The sequence below is a fragment of the Gracilinanus agilis genome, chromosome 2 (assembly GCF_016433145.1).
Source record: "Gracilinanus agilis isolate LMUSP501 chromosome 2, AgileGrace, whole genome shotgun sequence".
Lineage (NCBI taxonomy): Eukaryota > Metazoa > Chordata > Mammalia > Didelphimorphia > Didelphidae > Gracilinanus > Gracilinanus agilis.
Window position 1 is genome coordinate 593,566,721 of NC_058131.1, and position 18,196 is coordinate 593,584,916.

Below are 18,196 nucleotides of genomic sequence, written 5' to 3' on the forward strand. Positions count from 1 at the left end.
TAATGCCTCATAGTGCCTGCATTACTAAAAGGCTATTATTAATTTTTAACATTAACAGGGGGAAAGGCATTCTTACTGAAATTCTCCTTTTGGGTTCTCAGTTATCAACTTTGCTCTTTCAGAGGTAACTTATTGTAGAATTGGTTCTTTCCAGATATCCTGAAATGTGGGAATGCAGAGTTCTCTGCTGTAGCCATAAAGAAGGAGTGATATGAGAGAAAGCCAATGCAATATTTGGCAATACCAATGGATTGGACAGAGCCCCAGGGTCAGAGAAGGTAGTATAAACCCCAGGAAAAGTTAGATAATGCAGAATGGTGGGTGGGGTAAAGAGTCATGAAGCACAGGAATAAGGACCTCATTGCCTCTCCCTGAGCAAAAGGAGCAGGGGAAATAATTTCACGTCTAGGTCATTGCTAGTTAAAAACAGGTCTGTTAAGAGCAGTTGAAAAATAGATTATATACAATTGAGTAAACATGCTCCTTTGGCCTCATTTCAAATATGTTCTACTTTGACGCTATAAGCTTCTGTAATAGAAAAGATGGGAGGAGAATTTGGGGGAGGAGTGAGCATTGGCATGGCACCTCTCTGACGAAAATGAATTTGTGCCATGAAGATTGCCAACAGACTGCCAGGGCAAGGTGAGTCACCTCTAGGTGCTCATAGGGACTGCCTATCCCAAACAATAACATCAAACTGGTCTTGTGCAGACCCATGACCAGGAAGGGGCTTGACCGGTAGGTTGAAAAAGCTATACTATATACTCTCACAAACTTGAAATAGAGATCAACTCAATAGAGGTTCTCCAAGTGCTGAGGTCAGTAAAGGAAAAAGACAAAACTTTATCATGGGTATAACCCCAAAATAAGAGTGCAGAAGTGAGATAAAGGATATGAGCAAATTTCCAACTCCTCCACTCTTTCCTGCTTACGGTTTTTCAAAAATATCTGTAAAAGCAAACTTCCTAATTTCACCTAAATCTGTAACTAAAGGTAACCCCCCCACACACACAAGCCACCCAGGAAGGCCATTGCCTGGTTCTATAACCCAATATTGTATTAAGAAGTGGAGGAAGGGGCAGCTGGGTAGCTCAGTGGATTGAGAGCCAGTCCTAGAGACGGGAGGTCCTAGGTTCAAATCTGGCCTCAGACACTTCCCAGCTCTGTGACCCTGGGCAAGTCACTTGACCCCCATTGCCTAACCCTTACCATTCTTCTGCCTTGGAGCCAATACTGTGTATTGGCTCCAAGACAGAAGGTAAGGGTTTATTTAAAAAAAGAAGAAGAAGAAGAAGAAGTCGAGGAAGCTGTTTGTTGCAATACTTTGTTCAATCATAAACAAGGATTTTGAGCAGAAACATTGTAAAATACTAGGAAGCCAGCCTTGATGTAAAAAGACCTTCCTCTGACACATACTAGGTATGTGACCATGGGCAAGTCCCTAAACTTAGATTGTTAAGGGCAATTCTCAAAGATTATAAGTAACAGAATAGCTGCTGATCTTTATTAGGGGAGAGAAACTTGAGAAGTCCTCCCTTCTGTCCCCTATACAGATGAAATGAGTCCAGACAAAACTACATTTTTGAAGCTGCTTCCCTGTAGCTGAAAAAATGAGGCATTATGGTTCAGTGGCAAGAATACTGGGTTTATAGTCAGAGGACCTTAGGTCAAATCCTGACCGTGTCAGTTAGGGCCAGTCAACTCCTTTGCATCTCAGTTTATGCATCTGTAAAATTAGAGGTTGTATTATTATTTTAAGGTCTCTTCCACTTGATCTATTCTTCTTTGACAACGGAGGCTACCAAGAAAGGTAGTTTGTTTCTGTATGTGGTTAATCTTTTGATTGTTTTGAACTTAAAGGTGAGACTGTGTGCTTAAGAGATGGGGGGGGGGGGCAGGCAGCTGGGTAGCTCAGTGGATTGAGAGTCAGGCCTAAAGACAGGAGGTCCTAGGTTCAAACCCGGCCTCAGCCACTTCCCAGCTGTGTGACCCTGGGCAAGTCACTTGACCCCCATTGCCCACCCTTACCACTCTTCCTCCTAGGAGCCAACACAGAGAAGTTAAGGGTTTAAAAAAAAAAAAAAAGGAAAAAAAGAGATAAGGGAATGTGGTCAAAGCTTAGTTAAGAAGGCATATTTGACAGCTTTTTCTAGGTCCCGGGTAAAATGATTATATTCCCTGTTTTGTTGTCATCTGCATAAGTTTTACAAACTCTTTTCCCAATTTCCCTTTCGTCAGAGAGAAAAAAGGAAGATGGGTTTCGTATCGCACTTTCCTTAGGAATACCTCTTCCTGCTGTATGGCAAACCTAACTTATAAAATTTCACTGTCACCTTTAAGAATTCATTAAACCAGGGGGGAGCTGGATGGCTCAGTGGATTGAGAGCCAGGCCTAGAGATGGGAGGTCCTAGGTTCGAATCTGGCCTCGGACACTTCCTAGCTGTGTGACCCTGGCCAAGTCACTTAACCCCCATTGCCTAGCCTTGTAACAAATAAAATTAAAACAGAAGGATATATGTAAAAGATATTAGGGTTTAAAAAATTTAAAAAAATAATAATTCATTAAACCAGTCAGAAGTCTGCTTCTCACTTTAGTAATAAGGAAGCTAGTAATAGTATTTTATTTAGTAATTTAGTAATAAGGAAGCTAAAATAAAGGAGGATTTTGAGGGAAAGGTAATGAATTTAGTTTTAGATGTGTTGAGTCATGTATCCACCAAGATGCATACAGAACATCTAATTAGAGATGTCCAGTAGGCAGGTGGAGATTAGAGAGTAAAGTTCTGTAGAGAGATGTGGGCTGGATAAGTAGATTCTAATTCTAATTCTAATCAGCATAGAGATAGATGATCATTGAATCCATGAAAGCTAATGAGATCTCCAAGCTTAGTAGTATAAAGGAAAAAGAGACAAATACTCAGGGACAGTGCCCTATAGAATTCTCATTACTAACAGGCTGGATGAAGATGTTGAAGAATGGGAGAAGAACTCTGGTGGGCCATGCAGAGGGTATATAGTGTTACAAGCACTAGAGTGTATTCCACCTGAAAGGAATCCTCTTTGGGGTTTGGCAGAACTTACCCTAAGCTCTTTTCCCATTCTTTCTTGTGGTTATAATGCCTTCCTGAAATGTCTCAATGGAATTTCACTTACGTATTTTAGATTGACTTGTAGTCCTATTATCTGGGTCACAAGATAATATTTGGATAGCCAGAGTGCATGTTAACAGGCTTAAGTTAGTCTGTAAGTCAAGGAAAATACCATATCCTATATTTTAAGCTAGACAATAGCTAGACAGTCTCTAGAGGAGGACAACAAATGGTGAAGGACCTCAAGGTTATCCCAGAGAAGGATCAGTTGAAGAAACTAGAGAGTTTAGCCTAGAGAAGACTGAAGTGGGCACAATGACAGGTACTTTAAGAATCTGAAGGATTTCACATTCAAGAGGGATCAAATATATTATGCTTGGACCTAGGAGCAATGAATAGATATTACAAAGAGTGATATTAAAATTGATGTAAGGAAAAATTTCTCAATATTTAGAGCTGTCCAAACATAGAATGTATTTCTTCAGGATATAATGCATTTCTCCTTATTACACGTCTTCAAGTAACTTGACCACTTGCCAAATCAATCAGTAAGCATTTGTTAAATGACTACCATATTCCAGATACTGTGTTAGTTACTTGGGATACAGTAGAGGTAAATATGAAGCAATTCTTGGCTTCATGGAGCTTATATTCTATCAAGGGTGGTACAACATACGTGTAAAAGTATAAACAGGACACAGACAAAAAGTAAGTTGGGCAGGAAGGCACTAGCAGCTGGAGGAGCTGGAAAAGGGGTCCTAAAGAAAGTGATCCATTCGTTAGGTCTTGAAAGGAGCCTACAACCCAAGGAAAAGAAGAGAGGAAGGAAAGCTTTCAGGATAAAGATAAGGAGATAAGAGGTGGAACAATGTGTGTCCTCAAGGGACTGCAAGTAGACCAGTATGGCCAGATTCTAGTGTGCATAAATGGAAGTAATGATGTGTTAGAAGATTGGAAAGGCAGGAAGTGGCCAGGTGATATATATTCCTGTTTAGATTGGGGTGAGAGCAGAGTCTGAAATTTCTTTTATCTTTTGATGCCTTTTTAAACTTTGATATTTGATACATTTCACCAAAATTGAGGGGATCACAGGTGGGGAAGGAAAACAACAAAACTATCACATATATATATCTTAGTACTATCTGAGGTTGGTGGTATTAGCAATATTAGGGTGCAGTGAGTGCAGTCATAGTCTCGCACATAACATAAAAAGGCATATATCCTGTCCTAGGATAGAGAGTGAGAGTATGTGTATGGGTATATGTACGTATATAATTAAAGGTAATCCTGAGCACCTTCATGAAACACTTAGAGGAGCTTATCAGCAGAGCTGATCTATTTCCTATGGACCAAGGTTGCTGGCCAAATAGCATATCTAAGCGTATGTCCTTTTCACACATTTTTCTTTGACATCATCTCTCTCCTTAATCCCAAGACAGCAGTGGGTCTTTAGGAATCACAGGTCAGTACACACTGCTCCCAGAATTAATTATGCTATTAGAACAGGCATTGTTTAGGTGGCTGGCATTAAAGATCAGGTGACTGATAGCCTTTGGAGTAGATTTCTTTGTACTTTTTCCCTCTGGAACATTCATCCTACCCACCCACCAACCTTAGCTGTCTTGTATTTTTGGATCTTTAAACTTAGTGGTTTAAAATACTACTATATCTTGGGTACACTATACCATACAACCTGTTCTTTGGGTTAATGGAGTCATTTAGAAAAAGATAAACAGTACAAGGTAATGAGTTCCTTGAGAACAGGGACTGAGTCTTATTCATGGGCACATTCTCCCATATTTACTCCTGAGAGAGAAGGAAGGAGAGGGAGAGGGGTGGGAGGAGAAAAAGAGAGTGCTTTCCCGCTGATGGCTATTAAAATAATAACTATAACCAGGTATTTCTATGCACCAGGAGTATAATGTCTTCCCACAGAGAACATAACAGTCATATCAGAACACCAGGGATAAGTCTGAAAGACCTTGAGTTTTACCTACAACCATGAGAATTATGATCAAAATGAGTACAAGAGAGTTAGAAATCTAGCCCCCATCTTTCTCTATGGGCATTTGCCACACTACCACCAAAACACTGCAAAAATTGCCCTTAGAAATAACGTTTTTGTGGGTTAATATCAGTGAAATCTTACTATCAGCATTTACCACAAATAGAGGTGTATATCCGTGTTCCTTGCAGCCCTGCAGCTGCTAGGCAAATTGATTGACTCCTAGTAGAGTTTTACAGGCGAGGAGACTTAGCCATCCAGACACTTTGCATACTTCACTATGTTCTAAGTGACACTTAGCAACTGAGAACTGACCATTTGGGATCAGTGAAGACCAGTAAGGAAGAGTGAAGGAGAATTTAGAGAGGAAAAGTCTCTTCTCTGGCATTGGGACAAAATTTAGCTCTAAGGTTCTAGTATCAGGGAACGTGGGTCTGTTCATCCCTGTGATTGCTGTTGCCCTCCTCACCTAGGAAGGAAAAAAAGGTGGCACGGCTGGTACACGTCCATCCCCACAGTGATATATTTGTACTTTCTAAACAGCCACTTCACAGTGCAAGATCCTCAAGTGTAACTCGGAGTTCTGGACTGCTACATCAGGCACTCACTACCCAGGATCTGAAGACGCCCCTGAATTCTGCACCGCGCTTCGTGCATACTCTCACTGTACCCGGCGCACAGCCCGCACGTGCAGAGGGGACCTGGCCTACCATTCAGCTGTCCATGGCATAGAAGACCTAATGAGCCAGCACAATTGCTCCAAGGACGGTCCCACCTCACAGCCCCGTCTCCGAACCCTCCCACCAGGAGACAGCCAGGAACGGTCCGACAGTCCAGAAATCTGCCACTATGAAAAGAGTTTCCATAAACATTCAGCTCCCCCCAACTATACTCATTGTGGGTTGTTTGGGGACCCTCACCTCAGAACTTTCACGGACCGATTTCAGACCTGCCAGGTACGAGGGGCTTGGCCTCTTATTGACAATAATTACCTGAACGTGCAGGTGACCAACACTCCCGTGCTGCCAGGATCTTCAGCTACAGCCACCAGCAAGGTAAGGTCACAGTGCCACGTGAAGCTGGCCGGCCCCGGCTCTTTTGTATGGCTTTGGATAACTGTAAGACTTGAAAGACCTCTGGTGAGAGCTTTACAAGGTCCTGCTATCTCTTCCCTGCTCAGGTCCTAATTCTGGAGCAGTGGCCCTCTCTGTGCCCTGGGGGCTAAGGGAGAAAGTAGCTAATGAATTGTGAGAAGGGGAGAGTATTGAGATTAGCCTAAATGGAACCCTCAGTAATTGTCTTCTACAAGAAGAGACAGACACTTTTTTTGCTGTTACTATTGCCATTCTGGTGATTTGAAAAATCTGGCCAGACTTTTTAAAGTTCTAGACAAGAGTGGGCCCCCTGCAATATTTGTTCCCAGTAAATGCCAGTAAGAGAGGCAGTTGGTATAACCCCACTTCCCATTCCCATATGAACCTCTTTATTGTTCAACAAAGAAATAAGTATTAATAAGGCATTGATTGCAAGGTTTGCTGTAGAACAGTGGTTCCCAAACGTTTTTGGCCTACCGTCCCCTTTCCAGAAAAAATATTACTTTGCCCCCTGGAAATTATTTTTTTTTTAATTTTAATAGCAATTAATAGGAAAAATAATGCACCTGTGACCATCACCGCTCCCCTGGATCGCTGCAGCACCCACCAGGGGGTGGTAGCACCCACTTTGGGAATCACTGCTGTAGAACATTAAGAAGAATTTAAGTATCAGGTTCCCAGGGACTCGGTTTAATGGGGGGAAGACACATACATACACACACAAATTAAAAATATATATATATATATGTATATATACACACATATATATGTATATATTTGTCTATGTACACCCATATATACATATATATGTATAAACATATACATGCATATATCTACAAGGAAGGGTTAAGAAACAACACAGGAGCAGCTAGTGGCTCAGTGAATAGCTAGGCAAGAGGTCCTGGATTCAAATATGATCTCAGTCACTTCCTAGCTATATGACCCTGGGCAAGTCATTTAACCTCAATTACCTAGCCCATACTGCTCTTCTGCCTTAGAACTGACAGGTGATATCAATTCCAAGACAGAAGGTAAGAGTTGTTTGTTGTTGTTGTTGTTTTAAAGAAAAAAAACCATATATGATCACAAGTGCCAGTTGATATGAGAAATGAGTCCTCTTCTTCTTTTTTCCCCTTATCTATTCCTTTCTTCCTACCTCCCTTTTTCTGGTTTGCTTTTCCCTCCTTTTTTTTCTTTCTGCCCATGTCTAATGCCTGCCTGTCAGTGGAATCTATGAGTATTGCTCAGTCCTGATGGTGATTTCTAGGGATGGGAAGAATTTGTTTTGACCCCTGTTGTAAATTGGTAAATGTTATAAGAAGATCAGAAGTATAGCAGAGTTGCTTAATGTTGCTGCTTTTTTATAATTTGGTTCTAGAAACACTAGCTATTCTTATAAGGCAAGAAAAAGAAATTTAGAGAAAACTAGACAAAGGGCAAGTTCAACTATTTTTTAGCTAATAATGGTTTTATATAATCCCAGGGATTCAACAAAAAAACATAAGTCAAAAGAACTATGTATATTTATAAAATAGGAAGCTAAAACATTCAAAAAATGATCATTTTTCCTGCTTATTATCTATAACAACAGCAACAACAGGAGATGGAAAAAAATCATTCAAAACAACTTTAAAAGTTGAATTATTTGGTAATTAAATTACCAAGAAAAGTCAGAATTCATATGATGAATAATACATCTATAAAATGCCCTTTAGAGAAATTTAAAGAGACATAAATAGTCACAGATGTATCTGAGAATAAATGGTAAAGAATGACATGAATGGAAAGTGCAGAGGCTGTACCAAATTTGTGGTTTTAACATATTCACTATTATTTGAGTTCCTGCAATAGCAGACAGTCTAGTGATTTTAGGTACAAATGGCATTAGTGTTTTTACAGGTAGATAATAGGATCCTATATTTAAAGCTGGAAGGGACTTTGGAGGTCTTTTATTTCAACTTCATTTTACAGACGAGAAAACTGAGGCCCAGAGAGTTTAAATGTTCAAAGTCACACAGGTTAGTAAGTGGCAGAGACGGAATTTGAATACAGGACTTCTACTAAAAAGCCAGCACCCTGCACTATAGATAAGTTACCTCTTCTCCATGGAATAACTTCTGAGAATCTCCAGTTGCTTTATATAGAAATTCTTGGTAAGTGGTACAATATTCTTTGACCTCTTTTATAAATGGAGAGAGTCAGGAATCCCAGGAACAGAAAGCGACTTGCTCTTGATCTCTGGGCTGGCCTGAGGACACTGTTCAGATCTCTTGCTTTCCAGTCCACTGCCCCAACCCTTGCCCACCCGAGCATTGCTGTGTTTGTTGTCTCCTTTGATTTCCCCAGGGGGTTTTCCCATTTGGCAGGAGGGAAGGAATGACCAACAGTCCAGCTCATCCAAAACCAAAAATGGCAGCAGTTTGTTTTTCTGTGGAGAAAGCATTGGAAGACATGCCAGGGAGATTCAGACTTGGTCCACAAGAGAGTTTCTGTTCTTTCTCTTCTCTCTTCCCACAGTCCTGAAAATTGAAACTTTGTAAGTGACTTTAAGGCCGACTATAAGTGATGGATCTTCTGCATCCAGAGCAAGTCCCTCTTTCCTTGTACTCATTGTGTCCACATATCCCAAAAGAGAGGTGTCCTTCTCCTGAACCCCATAGTTAGTACTAGAAAGCAAGGCTTTAGTCCTGTAAAGATGTTCAGACTCGCCTAGAATCACTAACTTATTCCAATTCAAAAGCCCTTTCTTGTTCTCACTGCCCAAGAGCTCTCAGCCCTATACCTACCCAGGAAAATCTTTTCTCTGCCTACTTCTATTCTCCCAGTGTTTATTGTTATCATACCAAGGGTGCCACAAAATCTTATTTTATTATTCCTCTGCAACATTCTTCATTTTCCATCTGAGTACAAGACTGCACAATTCATGATGTGTATGTAATCTTCTCTCATGATCTTTGCAACAGCCAAGACAAATGAACTAGCCTCAGCAACTAATACTTTCTGGCTCTTGAGCTGTTGGTGTTTTCCAGAGCAATAATGAAATAGGACAAAGACAGCCTCTTCCACAAGGTATCATGAGGTTCGTGGGATAAACAGGTGAAACCAAAACACTAAATGAAGCAGATTATATTAACTATAATTATTATTGTTCTATAGATACAGAGTATCTATCTATAGACACACTGGATAGAACCCTGGGTTCAGAGGCAGGAAGATTGAGGTTCAGATCCTATCTATTTTGTGTACTGGCACAAGCCACTAACCCCAAGTATCCCTCAAAAAATTCCCTAGAATTTGCCTGTTAAGTCATAGACTTACTTCCCCGTGCTGACCAAATCACAGATCCTTCTCTGTATTCACATGTATCACTGTTGGTGATTGACGTTGGCTTGCTGCCTCTCTCATTTGATTTTATCACAAATTCTGAGCTCAATCAGCTAGGAGATGTCTTGTGATCTAATCTGGGTCTCAGGAGTTGTGCTCTCTTGGTGTCACAGTTTATCCTGTGACCTTGAATATGTCTTTTGCCTCTTGGTGCCCAAAGGAGACCTGAAGAGTGATTGTGATGATAGTTTCCCAACTTTGTCTGAGTTTATTAGTCCATTTAACCTGGAAGTCTTGGAAAGCTATCACCTCTTCCTTCCAAGGACAAAGTGAAATGGGCAGAGAAGATTCCCTGCTGATGCCAAGCAGTGTTAATGAAGTGCCTCTTTGGCACAAAGGGACCAATAACACCACTGGTTCCATTTACACAACCTTTTTAATTTTCAAAGTGCCTTCACTTCAGTCACAATACTGTGAGAGTGTTTTAACCCTCATATTAGAGATGAGATGATGGAAATGCAGAGAGGACTTGAGAGATTTGCTTAAAGTCAGTCAAATTCTTCACATGTCAGTAGAGGTATCCTAACCCTCAAGTCTAGGACCTTTAGTTCTTTAGGCCAACGTGTGGGTTATTCCAGTAGTTTACCTGAGGTCAGGATTATTTTGTTTCTGTTTTATGGCCAGTGCCTAACCCAGTGGCTTCTATTTAGTGGGCAGATTTTAAATCCCAGGCTACTGATCTCTTTCCCCACATCATGCCTGAAGTCATCTACCTCTGATCTATTCTGTAGGCAACTTCCAGACAAATCTCCTTAAAATGCCATTTTTATCTTATTATTCTATTACAAACGTTTATTGACTTCTTACACAAAACCCTTAATCTGGTGTTCAAGATCACCATCTAGTCCCATGCAAAACTTGCATTTCCCCGCTCCAAAACCAAAAATGTTCTCTTTTCGCTCCATGTATCCAGTTATACCCATTTTCCAAGACACTAATTGAAGTCCTACCTCCTCTATAAATTCTTTTATGATTGCCCCCAAGCATAATATATAAATGACTTTCTCTCCATCTGATCCCTAATAGCATATTGCCCATGCCACTCACTTGGAATTTATTTATTGTCTGGCATTATAACAATATCTCATATTTTCAGAGCCCTTTTAACATACCAAGTACTTGTTTTACAATAACTCTACAATATAGATAGTGAAAGTATTATTATACCCATGTTATAGGTGAGAAAACTGATTTAAAAGTCTAGTGACTTAGACATATAGCTAATAAGAATTTGAGGCAGATGTCTTGCTAAGATAACCTGACACAGGTCCCACTTCTTAAGCATTATACCATATTACTTCTTTTATGGGTATATATGTAACATATATGAATGTGTATGCCAACCTTTTGGGTGGTCTAAGTATATAGGAGTGACAGTTCTTCCCCCCCCTTATTCATTTTTTTTTATTCTGGGTGCTGTTTATGTCCTTCATTAATGAGGATAATTAAGAAATGACTGGAATGAGAATTTACCACTCTACACCACTGGAATGGTAAATTTTATACCTGATCTCCTCTCTCACATAATGATAAACTGGTAGGTAGGGTAGAGTAGAGTGAAACTAGCATCCATTCATTTCTAGATCTCTGACATAAATTGGTGTCTGGGCAATAACAAGTTCAAATAAGCATGAGCCAGCCAATTCAGAAAAGAAATAGAATAAAGAGATTCCTTCGGGAGGAGGATAGTTCTGGAAACAGCTCCAAATGACAGTAGGTAGGTCTATGGAAGGTTTTTCTCTTCTCTCTCTTCCCTTTTTCCTCTCTTTCGTCCTCATTGTTGGCACTCAATCCTACTTTTCAACAAGCCCCCTTCGTGCTGTTACTTGTGGTTCATTCCCTGGCACTAGTGTTAAGAAAAATCTTGGGAGCTTGTCAGCCTTCCAGAGGACTGTCTCCATGAGAGATGGTGGTTAGAGTCTAAACCAGCCTTTCCTGTTTCTTCCAAAGAACCCACTGGGACCTAGAGAGTAGGCTCCCCAAAGCCTCAGTGCCTGTGTGGCCCTACAAACTGTGGAGTTTGTTTGAGACGTTAGGGAAGACAGAGTTCCTTCAAGTTGGGTTCCTACTCATCTCTATTCCCCTTTTCCCTCATTCTCTCCTCCCTACTTTTGCCCCCAAATAAACAATCTCTGACAACTATCAATTGGCATTCTCTCCCCAACTTGAGATTGTTCCTGGTTTTAACCCTCTTGGTGGAACAATTTGCACATATTTTCACACATAGATAGAACTTTACTAGATGGTTCATCCACCTATTAGCCATGTGGAGAAGAAAGGTTGAAAGGAGGTAAAAAGAAGAGAAGCAAGAAATACAGCTCTGCTTCCCAAATAGTTTATATGGAGATATTGGAAATAAATGTACTAGCCAAAGAATGGAGAAGCAGCACCAAACTTTGCCATCTTAACTTTGTAGTTTTTATCATTTCAAGGGTGCCATCTTTTCCCTTTAGATATACTCCTCTCATCCCAGTTCCCCCTCGCTTTGATTAACTTTCTATTAGCACATCCCACAGCCTCAGAGGGTAGATTTCCCTTCAGAAATCATACCCTGAAGTTTGTAACTTCCCAACTTAGCTTTCTTCCCATTGGTACCCCTTCTCTGATCCCCATTATCCAGCACAAGTCTTAAAGGAAAACTAAGCTTTATTTACCACAGTATAAAAGAATCTGGGGCTGCACATTGTAAATTGAAAGTAAATCTCACACTCCACAATTAGATCAGTAGAATTAAACATTACTTGCAGGTACTTTTTTTTAATTTAAGACTTTATTTTTAAGTCTTTGTTTAAGATTTTTGTTTAAGACTCCCTTCCTCAGCTCTTGATCTTTGGGGCTCAATTTTATTTTTGCTAGACTTTCTGCTTTCCCGGACTTTCAGAGAGGCTCGGGCTAAGCAGCTTCCATTCGATAGAACTTCTATAGCAAAGACTTATGGATGGTTTGAGACCAAGAGGGAGGAAGAGCTTCTAGAAAGTAACTGCCAGCCTATGGAACTGACAGTGGGAGAAGGTAAAGCAGTTGAATGTAGGAAGTACTTTAGAGGAAAGTGCCCAGTTTCCCAAGAACTCCCAAATACCCAGCCCTAATTTCTATTGATCCTAACCAATGCATTTCCCCTTTGTAGAGCAAAGCTTAGATTGTTCAATTCAAGAAATAGATATTAAGTGTCTCTTATGTTTAAGGCATTACTAGATGTTGATATAAATACAAAAAGTAAAACTCTGCCCTGGCATTGAGTATACAAACTACTTGGCAAGGAAACAACTTGTAGGAGAACCATTAACAGTTAGGGGAATGGGTATTAGGGTTCATAAAGGAGGTGGGATTTTATCTCTGCTCTAAAGGAGAATAAAGATTCTCAGATAGAGATAAAGAGAAAAGGCACCTCTTTTTGCCTTTCTCTTCTTCAGAGTACTGTGATCTAGTTGTCCTCACATGGAGGGTACCTGGAACCAAGAGTAACCACATTATTTTAAATAAGATAGATTAAGATTCACAATTCTGTTGTTATTTGTGCCCCAAATTCTGCCCACTACCAAAGAGTGAGGGCAGTGGGAGAGAAATATTCTTTTTCTTTAGGGTGGCATTTCCCAAGTGATGTGAAATTAGCCAAGACATTTAAAGGTTCAGCTCTGAATCAAATAACCCGAATCACATAGCCTACCCATAACCATATTCTCCTCCTGCAATCTGTCTCTATTCCTTCTGGTAGCACCTTGTCAAGTTAGAAACAAGGCACTTTTGTCCTAAATGTCCTTTGCAACTTCCAGATCCCCAGAGTGGCAGATTCTGTTGAGCTTTAACCTACAGAATTAAGAAATTACTCGAGCAAAAAACATAAACAGCAGGAGCTATCCACTACCAAAGCCCATTTAACTATAATAGGCAAATAATAGCTAATTTTAATATGCTGGTCCATTGGCAGAACTGTAGGCTAGAAAAGGATATCAATAGCTACCTTGAGAATGGCCATTGTGAGCTTATTTACTATCTCATTATTACTAGTTTTTGCTAAAGTGGCCATAGTGTTTGAGGCATTTGGCCAGTGTTAAGGTTACTGGAAAAACAAAGAAACTGTGGTCCTACCCTCAAGAAACTTTACTTGTTAGCATAGAGATAGAATCTTGAGAAAAACATTTTAATCAGAGGAATAGCCTCTAACTACCATAGAACCATTGGAAATTAGATTCCCACCTGGAGAGACCACAAAATCTGTCAGGGGGTCAGATGTTTCCTTTTGGCCCATCCTACATTGCAGATGAGTGATGATACCACTTAGCATTCCCATTAAGAGCCCGGGACCATGCTTTGGAAATGTTGCCAACTTGTAAAGAGAGAGGAGAAGCAGGTAGCATTTAGGGTGAACACCTACCTCTATCATATGATTCAGTGAAACATATTTATTTATTAAACACCCAGTATTTACAAGATAATGGATTCTAATGGGAATATAGAAATGAATAAGATATGACCCCTGTTTTCAAGGAACTTATGGTAACATAAGAAAAATAAAACCACTAAAGAATAAATAATAATAATAATAATAATAAAAGAATATGATCGGTACAGCAGAAGGGGCAAAGTTTTCAAAAGAAAGAGGTAGAAAAATATGGAATGTTTCATGGATTTAGATGTTAACCTTTTCTGGTTTAAATGAAATTTCAGCTGTTGGGGAAAAGGTTTCAAAGTGCCCCGATGGGAAGGCATGTCACATGTGCATGTGAGGGTTTTATGTGAGCCAATTTGATGCCTACATCATCAAGGAAGAGAACTCAATCTAGGTTGACAGTGATGATAATTATTATTAGACAGTGATGATAATTATTATCACATAATCTCAAAGCTGTAAAAGAGCCTAATATTTTATATAATTATTCTTCCACCTCCAGATCCCATTTCTAGCCCTCCAAATATACAAGAACCTGTCCTTGGTGTAAGATTGAATAGAGAAAAATCTAACAGCCCTTAGTGTCAAAAAATTACTTTTGTCAAATCTCCAACCCTATATTACTTAGTTCTCTACTTGACATACTTAAGAGTTGGCTGGTTATTTTTTTTTAAACCCTTACCTTCCGTCTTGGAGTCAATACTGTGTATTGGCTCCAAGGCAGAAGAGTGGTAAGGGTAGGCAATGGGGGTCAAGTGATTTGCCCAGGGTCACACAGCTGGGAAGTGTCTGAGGCCAGATTTGAACCTAGGACCTCCCGTCTCTAGGCCTGGCTCTCAATCCACTGAGCTACCCAGCTTGCCCCCGGCTGTTTATTTTTTATTCATGAAGACATTGATAATCTTTTCTGATATTTCTTCTCTAAATTAAATAGTCCTAATTCCTTGCTTCTTTTTGCAGGCCAACCAAGCTCAGTCTGAAATGAGTAGTGCTGAAATTTGGGTCCTAACCATTTTTCTCTTTTGTTTTCTCCCCACCAGCTAACCATCATATTCAAGAATTTCCAGGAGTGTGTGGAACAGAAGGTATACCAGGCAGAAATGGATGAGCTCCCAGCAGCTTTTGCTGATGGCTCCAAGAACGGTGGTGACAAACACGGGGCCAACAGCCTGAAGATCACCGAGAAGGTGTCTGGCCAGCATGTAGAGATCCAGGCCAAGTACATCGGCACCACCATCATTGTGAGGCAAGTGGGCCGATACCTGACTTTTGCTGTGCGCATGCCAGAAGAAGTAGTAAATGCAGTAGAGGACAGGGACAACCAGGGCCTCTACCTCTGCCTCCGGGGTTGTCCCCTCAATGAGCAGATTGACTTCCAGTCTTTCCATGCCACAGAGAGCTGGGGACCTCGGAAAAAGGGGCCCAACACTCCTGTTTCCTCCCCAGAGGTCTTTACTTACGAGACGGCCACAGCCAGGTGCAAGGAGAAGCTTCCAGTGGAGGACCTCTACTTCCAGGCCTGTGTGTTTGATCTGTTGACCACAGGGGATGTGAACTTCACACTCGCTGCTTACTACGCCTTTGAGGATGTCAAGATGCTGCATTCCAATAAGGACAAGTTGCACCTCTATGAAAGGACATGGGACTTGCCCGGCAATGCAGCCCCCTCGGGCCAGTGCCAGCTATTCCTCCTTTTCCTTGCCACCCCGGTGTGGTGTTTGGTCTCGGTGTTCTCGTAGGTGTTTGTTGTGCACCCTAGAGGAAATGGACTTTAGAGTGGGAGGAGAGGGCAGGCCTCTTCCTTGGGAACACCTGTCTTTTTTTGACCTGGTCAGAATCCCCCAGGGAGCAAAAGCGTTCTTCTCACATCTCTGTCACCCTTCTTCTCTTTCCAAAGAGAAGAGACGGGATCGTACCGACCCAGCAGGCAGGTTGGTGAAAGACTGTTACCTCACGGAGACAGATTTTTGCTTCCTTTGCTGGCGAGGGTAAGGGGGTGTCCGTGCCCACCCCCTAGTTACTGCTCTCTTAGTAGTGCCACAAAGGCTGTAGTGACCGTGATGTTGGCATTTGTGAAAGTAGCATTGTGTTTGAATATTGGGTAGCTGCTGCCGCCTGGCCATTTCATCAGTGGGGGTGAAAAGATCCTCTAATGCCCAGACTTCTCCCCATCCCTATCCCCATCCTCATCCCTGTCGTATGAATGTGCAAACCGTAAAACGCCCTGCACTGTGTGCCTCGTGGAACTCTAGACTCCTTTTTCTCAGATCTCTCTCACACACACACAACAGCCAGGTGCGTGCCCAAACACGCACATGTAAAATGCACTGAACTAGTGGACAGAGATGCCCCGTCACACACGGGTTTCTGCTGACCCTCGGAAGCACACACGCACACAGAACCTCGCGATCACGCTGATGCATCCCCGGCAATCCCCTCACACAAAAACACAGGTAGAAAACTCAGAGGGCTTCCACTAATGATAGTTTCCTTTCCCCGTGAATTCTCTAATGCCCTGCAGGGGAGCCGGCTCTGAGGAGGAGAAGAGTTGGGCTTGAGGAAGCCCAGCTGGCACCTAACCATAGAGTAGACCCTCCTCAGCTTTCGTTTTGCTCTTTGTCTCACCAGAGTGTGGGGTGCTCTCTGCAGTGGGGCATCCTCGCCATCGCCAAAAGGCTTTTCCTGTAGTTCCCTCTCTGCCCGTGGGTTTGCAGGGTAACGCTAGGAGCCTGAAGAATCGAGTACTTGTACCCCTCCGGCTTCCCCTAGCTCCCCACGGGTGCTCCTGAGCGACTGCCCGTCGCCTGCTCCAGCACAGCTCCCCAGAGTGTCCTACAGAGGAGGGAACTCCGTTTGCAAACAGCAGAGAGGCACGACTTGTGTTCTAGGATGTAACTTATATTGTCTCCGTATACAGAATCCTTTCCATTAACGTGTTCTTTGTTCTCTCCCCCAGTGTGATTGTACATATGAAGAGATAGAATTGGTTTTAAATGTTTAAACGGAAAAAAAAAAATGTGTTTACTACTTCAGTCCCTTCCTGGGGTGGTGACGGCGAGGGTGACTCACGAGGGAAATGCAGAAAAGTAATATAGCCAACAGGGCAAGCCGTGGAGACCCCGGGGTGGATGGGGCCAGCTGGCCTGCCCCATTCACCTCTGGTTTCCTGGCCTCAGAAAAGCATTCTTTGCCTCCCTCTGTGAAACGGCAGCCTTTCCTCCATTTCCCTGTCCTGCTGCCACTGAGCTGTGGACCTCAGGAGGGCAGATGAGACATCCGCTGGAGGGGCAGCTCCCTTCCTCGTCCCCCAGCACAGGGCCCTTAGGGGATTTGGGGGGGAAGAATGTCTCCCTGGCTGGCCCTCCACCACTGACTACAGTGAGTGAGAAGAGGAGAAAAACCTCCTGATACCCAAGTGAGCGTGAACTTAACAGCCATCCCCCCGTGATGTTTTATAGAAAGGACATGAGAATTTTCCTCCCTGTAGAGAGGTGACCCTTGAAAGTCTGTGTGTGAAAGTCCAGCCTTTGAGAGCCTGAACAGATCTGGGGCTCCTTACCCCTCCCCAGCCCCATCCCACAAAACACTCCCCAGAAGGACTTTCTTTCTCTCAGCCAACAAGCATTGCCAAGGGAGCTACCTAGGGCCTCGCGGAGAGGCCGTTCCCGTTAGGACCCCCCCTGCCCCGGCTCAGTGGGTCCAGGACCTTCCTGGCAGCAAGGACTTGCTTATCTCCAAGAAGTTTAGTTCTCTCTGCCAAAGCCACGAAGCGTAGCAGGAAGGGGCACCCCTGACTGCTCATTGTAAGAATACCCTGTTGGGAGTAAAAAAGTGAAGCACTTTATTTTGGTTGTGTTTGATCAAGTTCTGCTTAAAGGTGAAGAAACCTCACCATATCCATGTGTGTAAAACCTATGTGGAGTGTCACCGCATGTACATACTGTAAATTATTTATTGATGAGATAATGCAAGTAAAGTTAAGTTTGGTTGTTCCTTTTTTATTTGTCTTCTTTTGGGGGGGGAGTTAACATTTTACAGCACCTTCCTCTTAGAGGCCAACTTAATTTCCTATCTAGGGAAAAAAATTATACATGTCTCCTTATGTATACTTAAACACATATGTGCAGAATGCATGTGTATATGTGAGGAAGGAGCCAGGGATGCTTGCTTTAACAAGCCAGACACAAAGTCCTAATATGCTGATTTTAGCTTCCTTGAAAATTATTTATTTTC

The 18,196-nt window shown here is 42.0% G+C and overlaps 1 protein-coding gene across 1 annotated transcript in view; it reads left to right on the forward strand.

Annotated features, from left to right (window-relative positions):
• The window catches only part of RGMA (repulsive guidance molecule BMP co-receptor a), a 170,973-nt gene extending 153,014 nt beyond the window's left edge, over nt 1–17,959 (forward strand). Inside the window, exons 5-6 of the mRNA XM_044660136.1 lie at nt 5,639–6,150; nt 15,004–17,959. Coding sequence (XP_044516071.1) covers nt 5,639–6,150; nt 15,004–15,702 — 1,211 coding nt within the window. The 3' untranslated portion in view covers nt 15,703–17,959. The remainder of the gene's footprint in view (nt 1–5,638; nt 6,151–15,003) is intronic.
• The last annotated feature ends 237 nt before the right edge of the window (nt 17,960–18,196 follow it).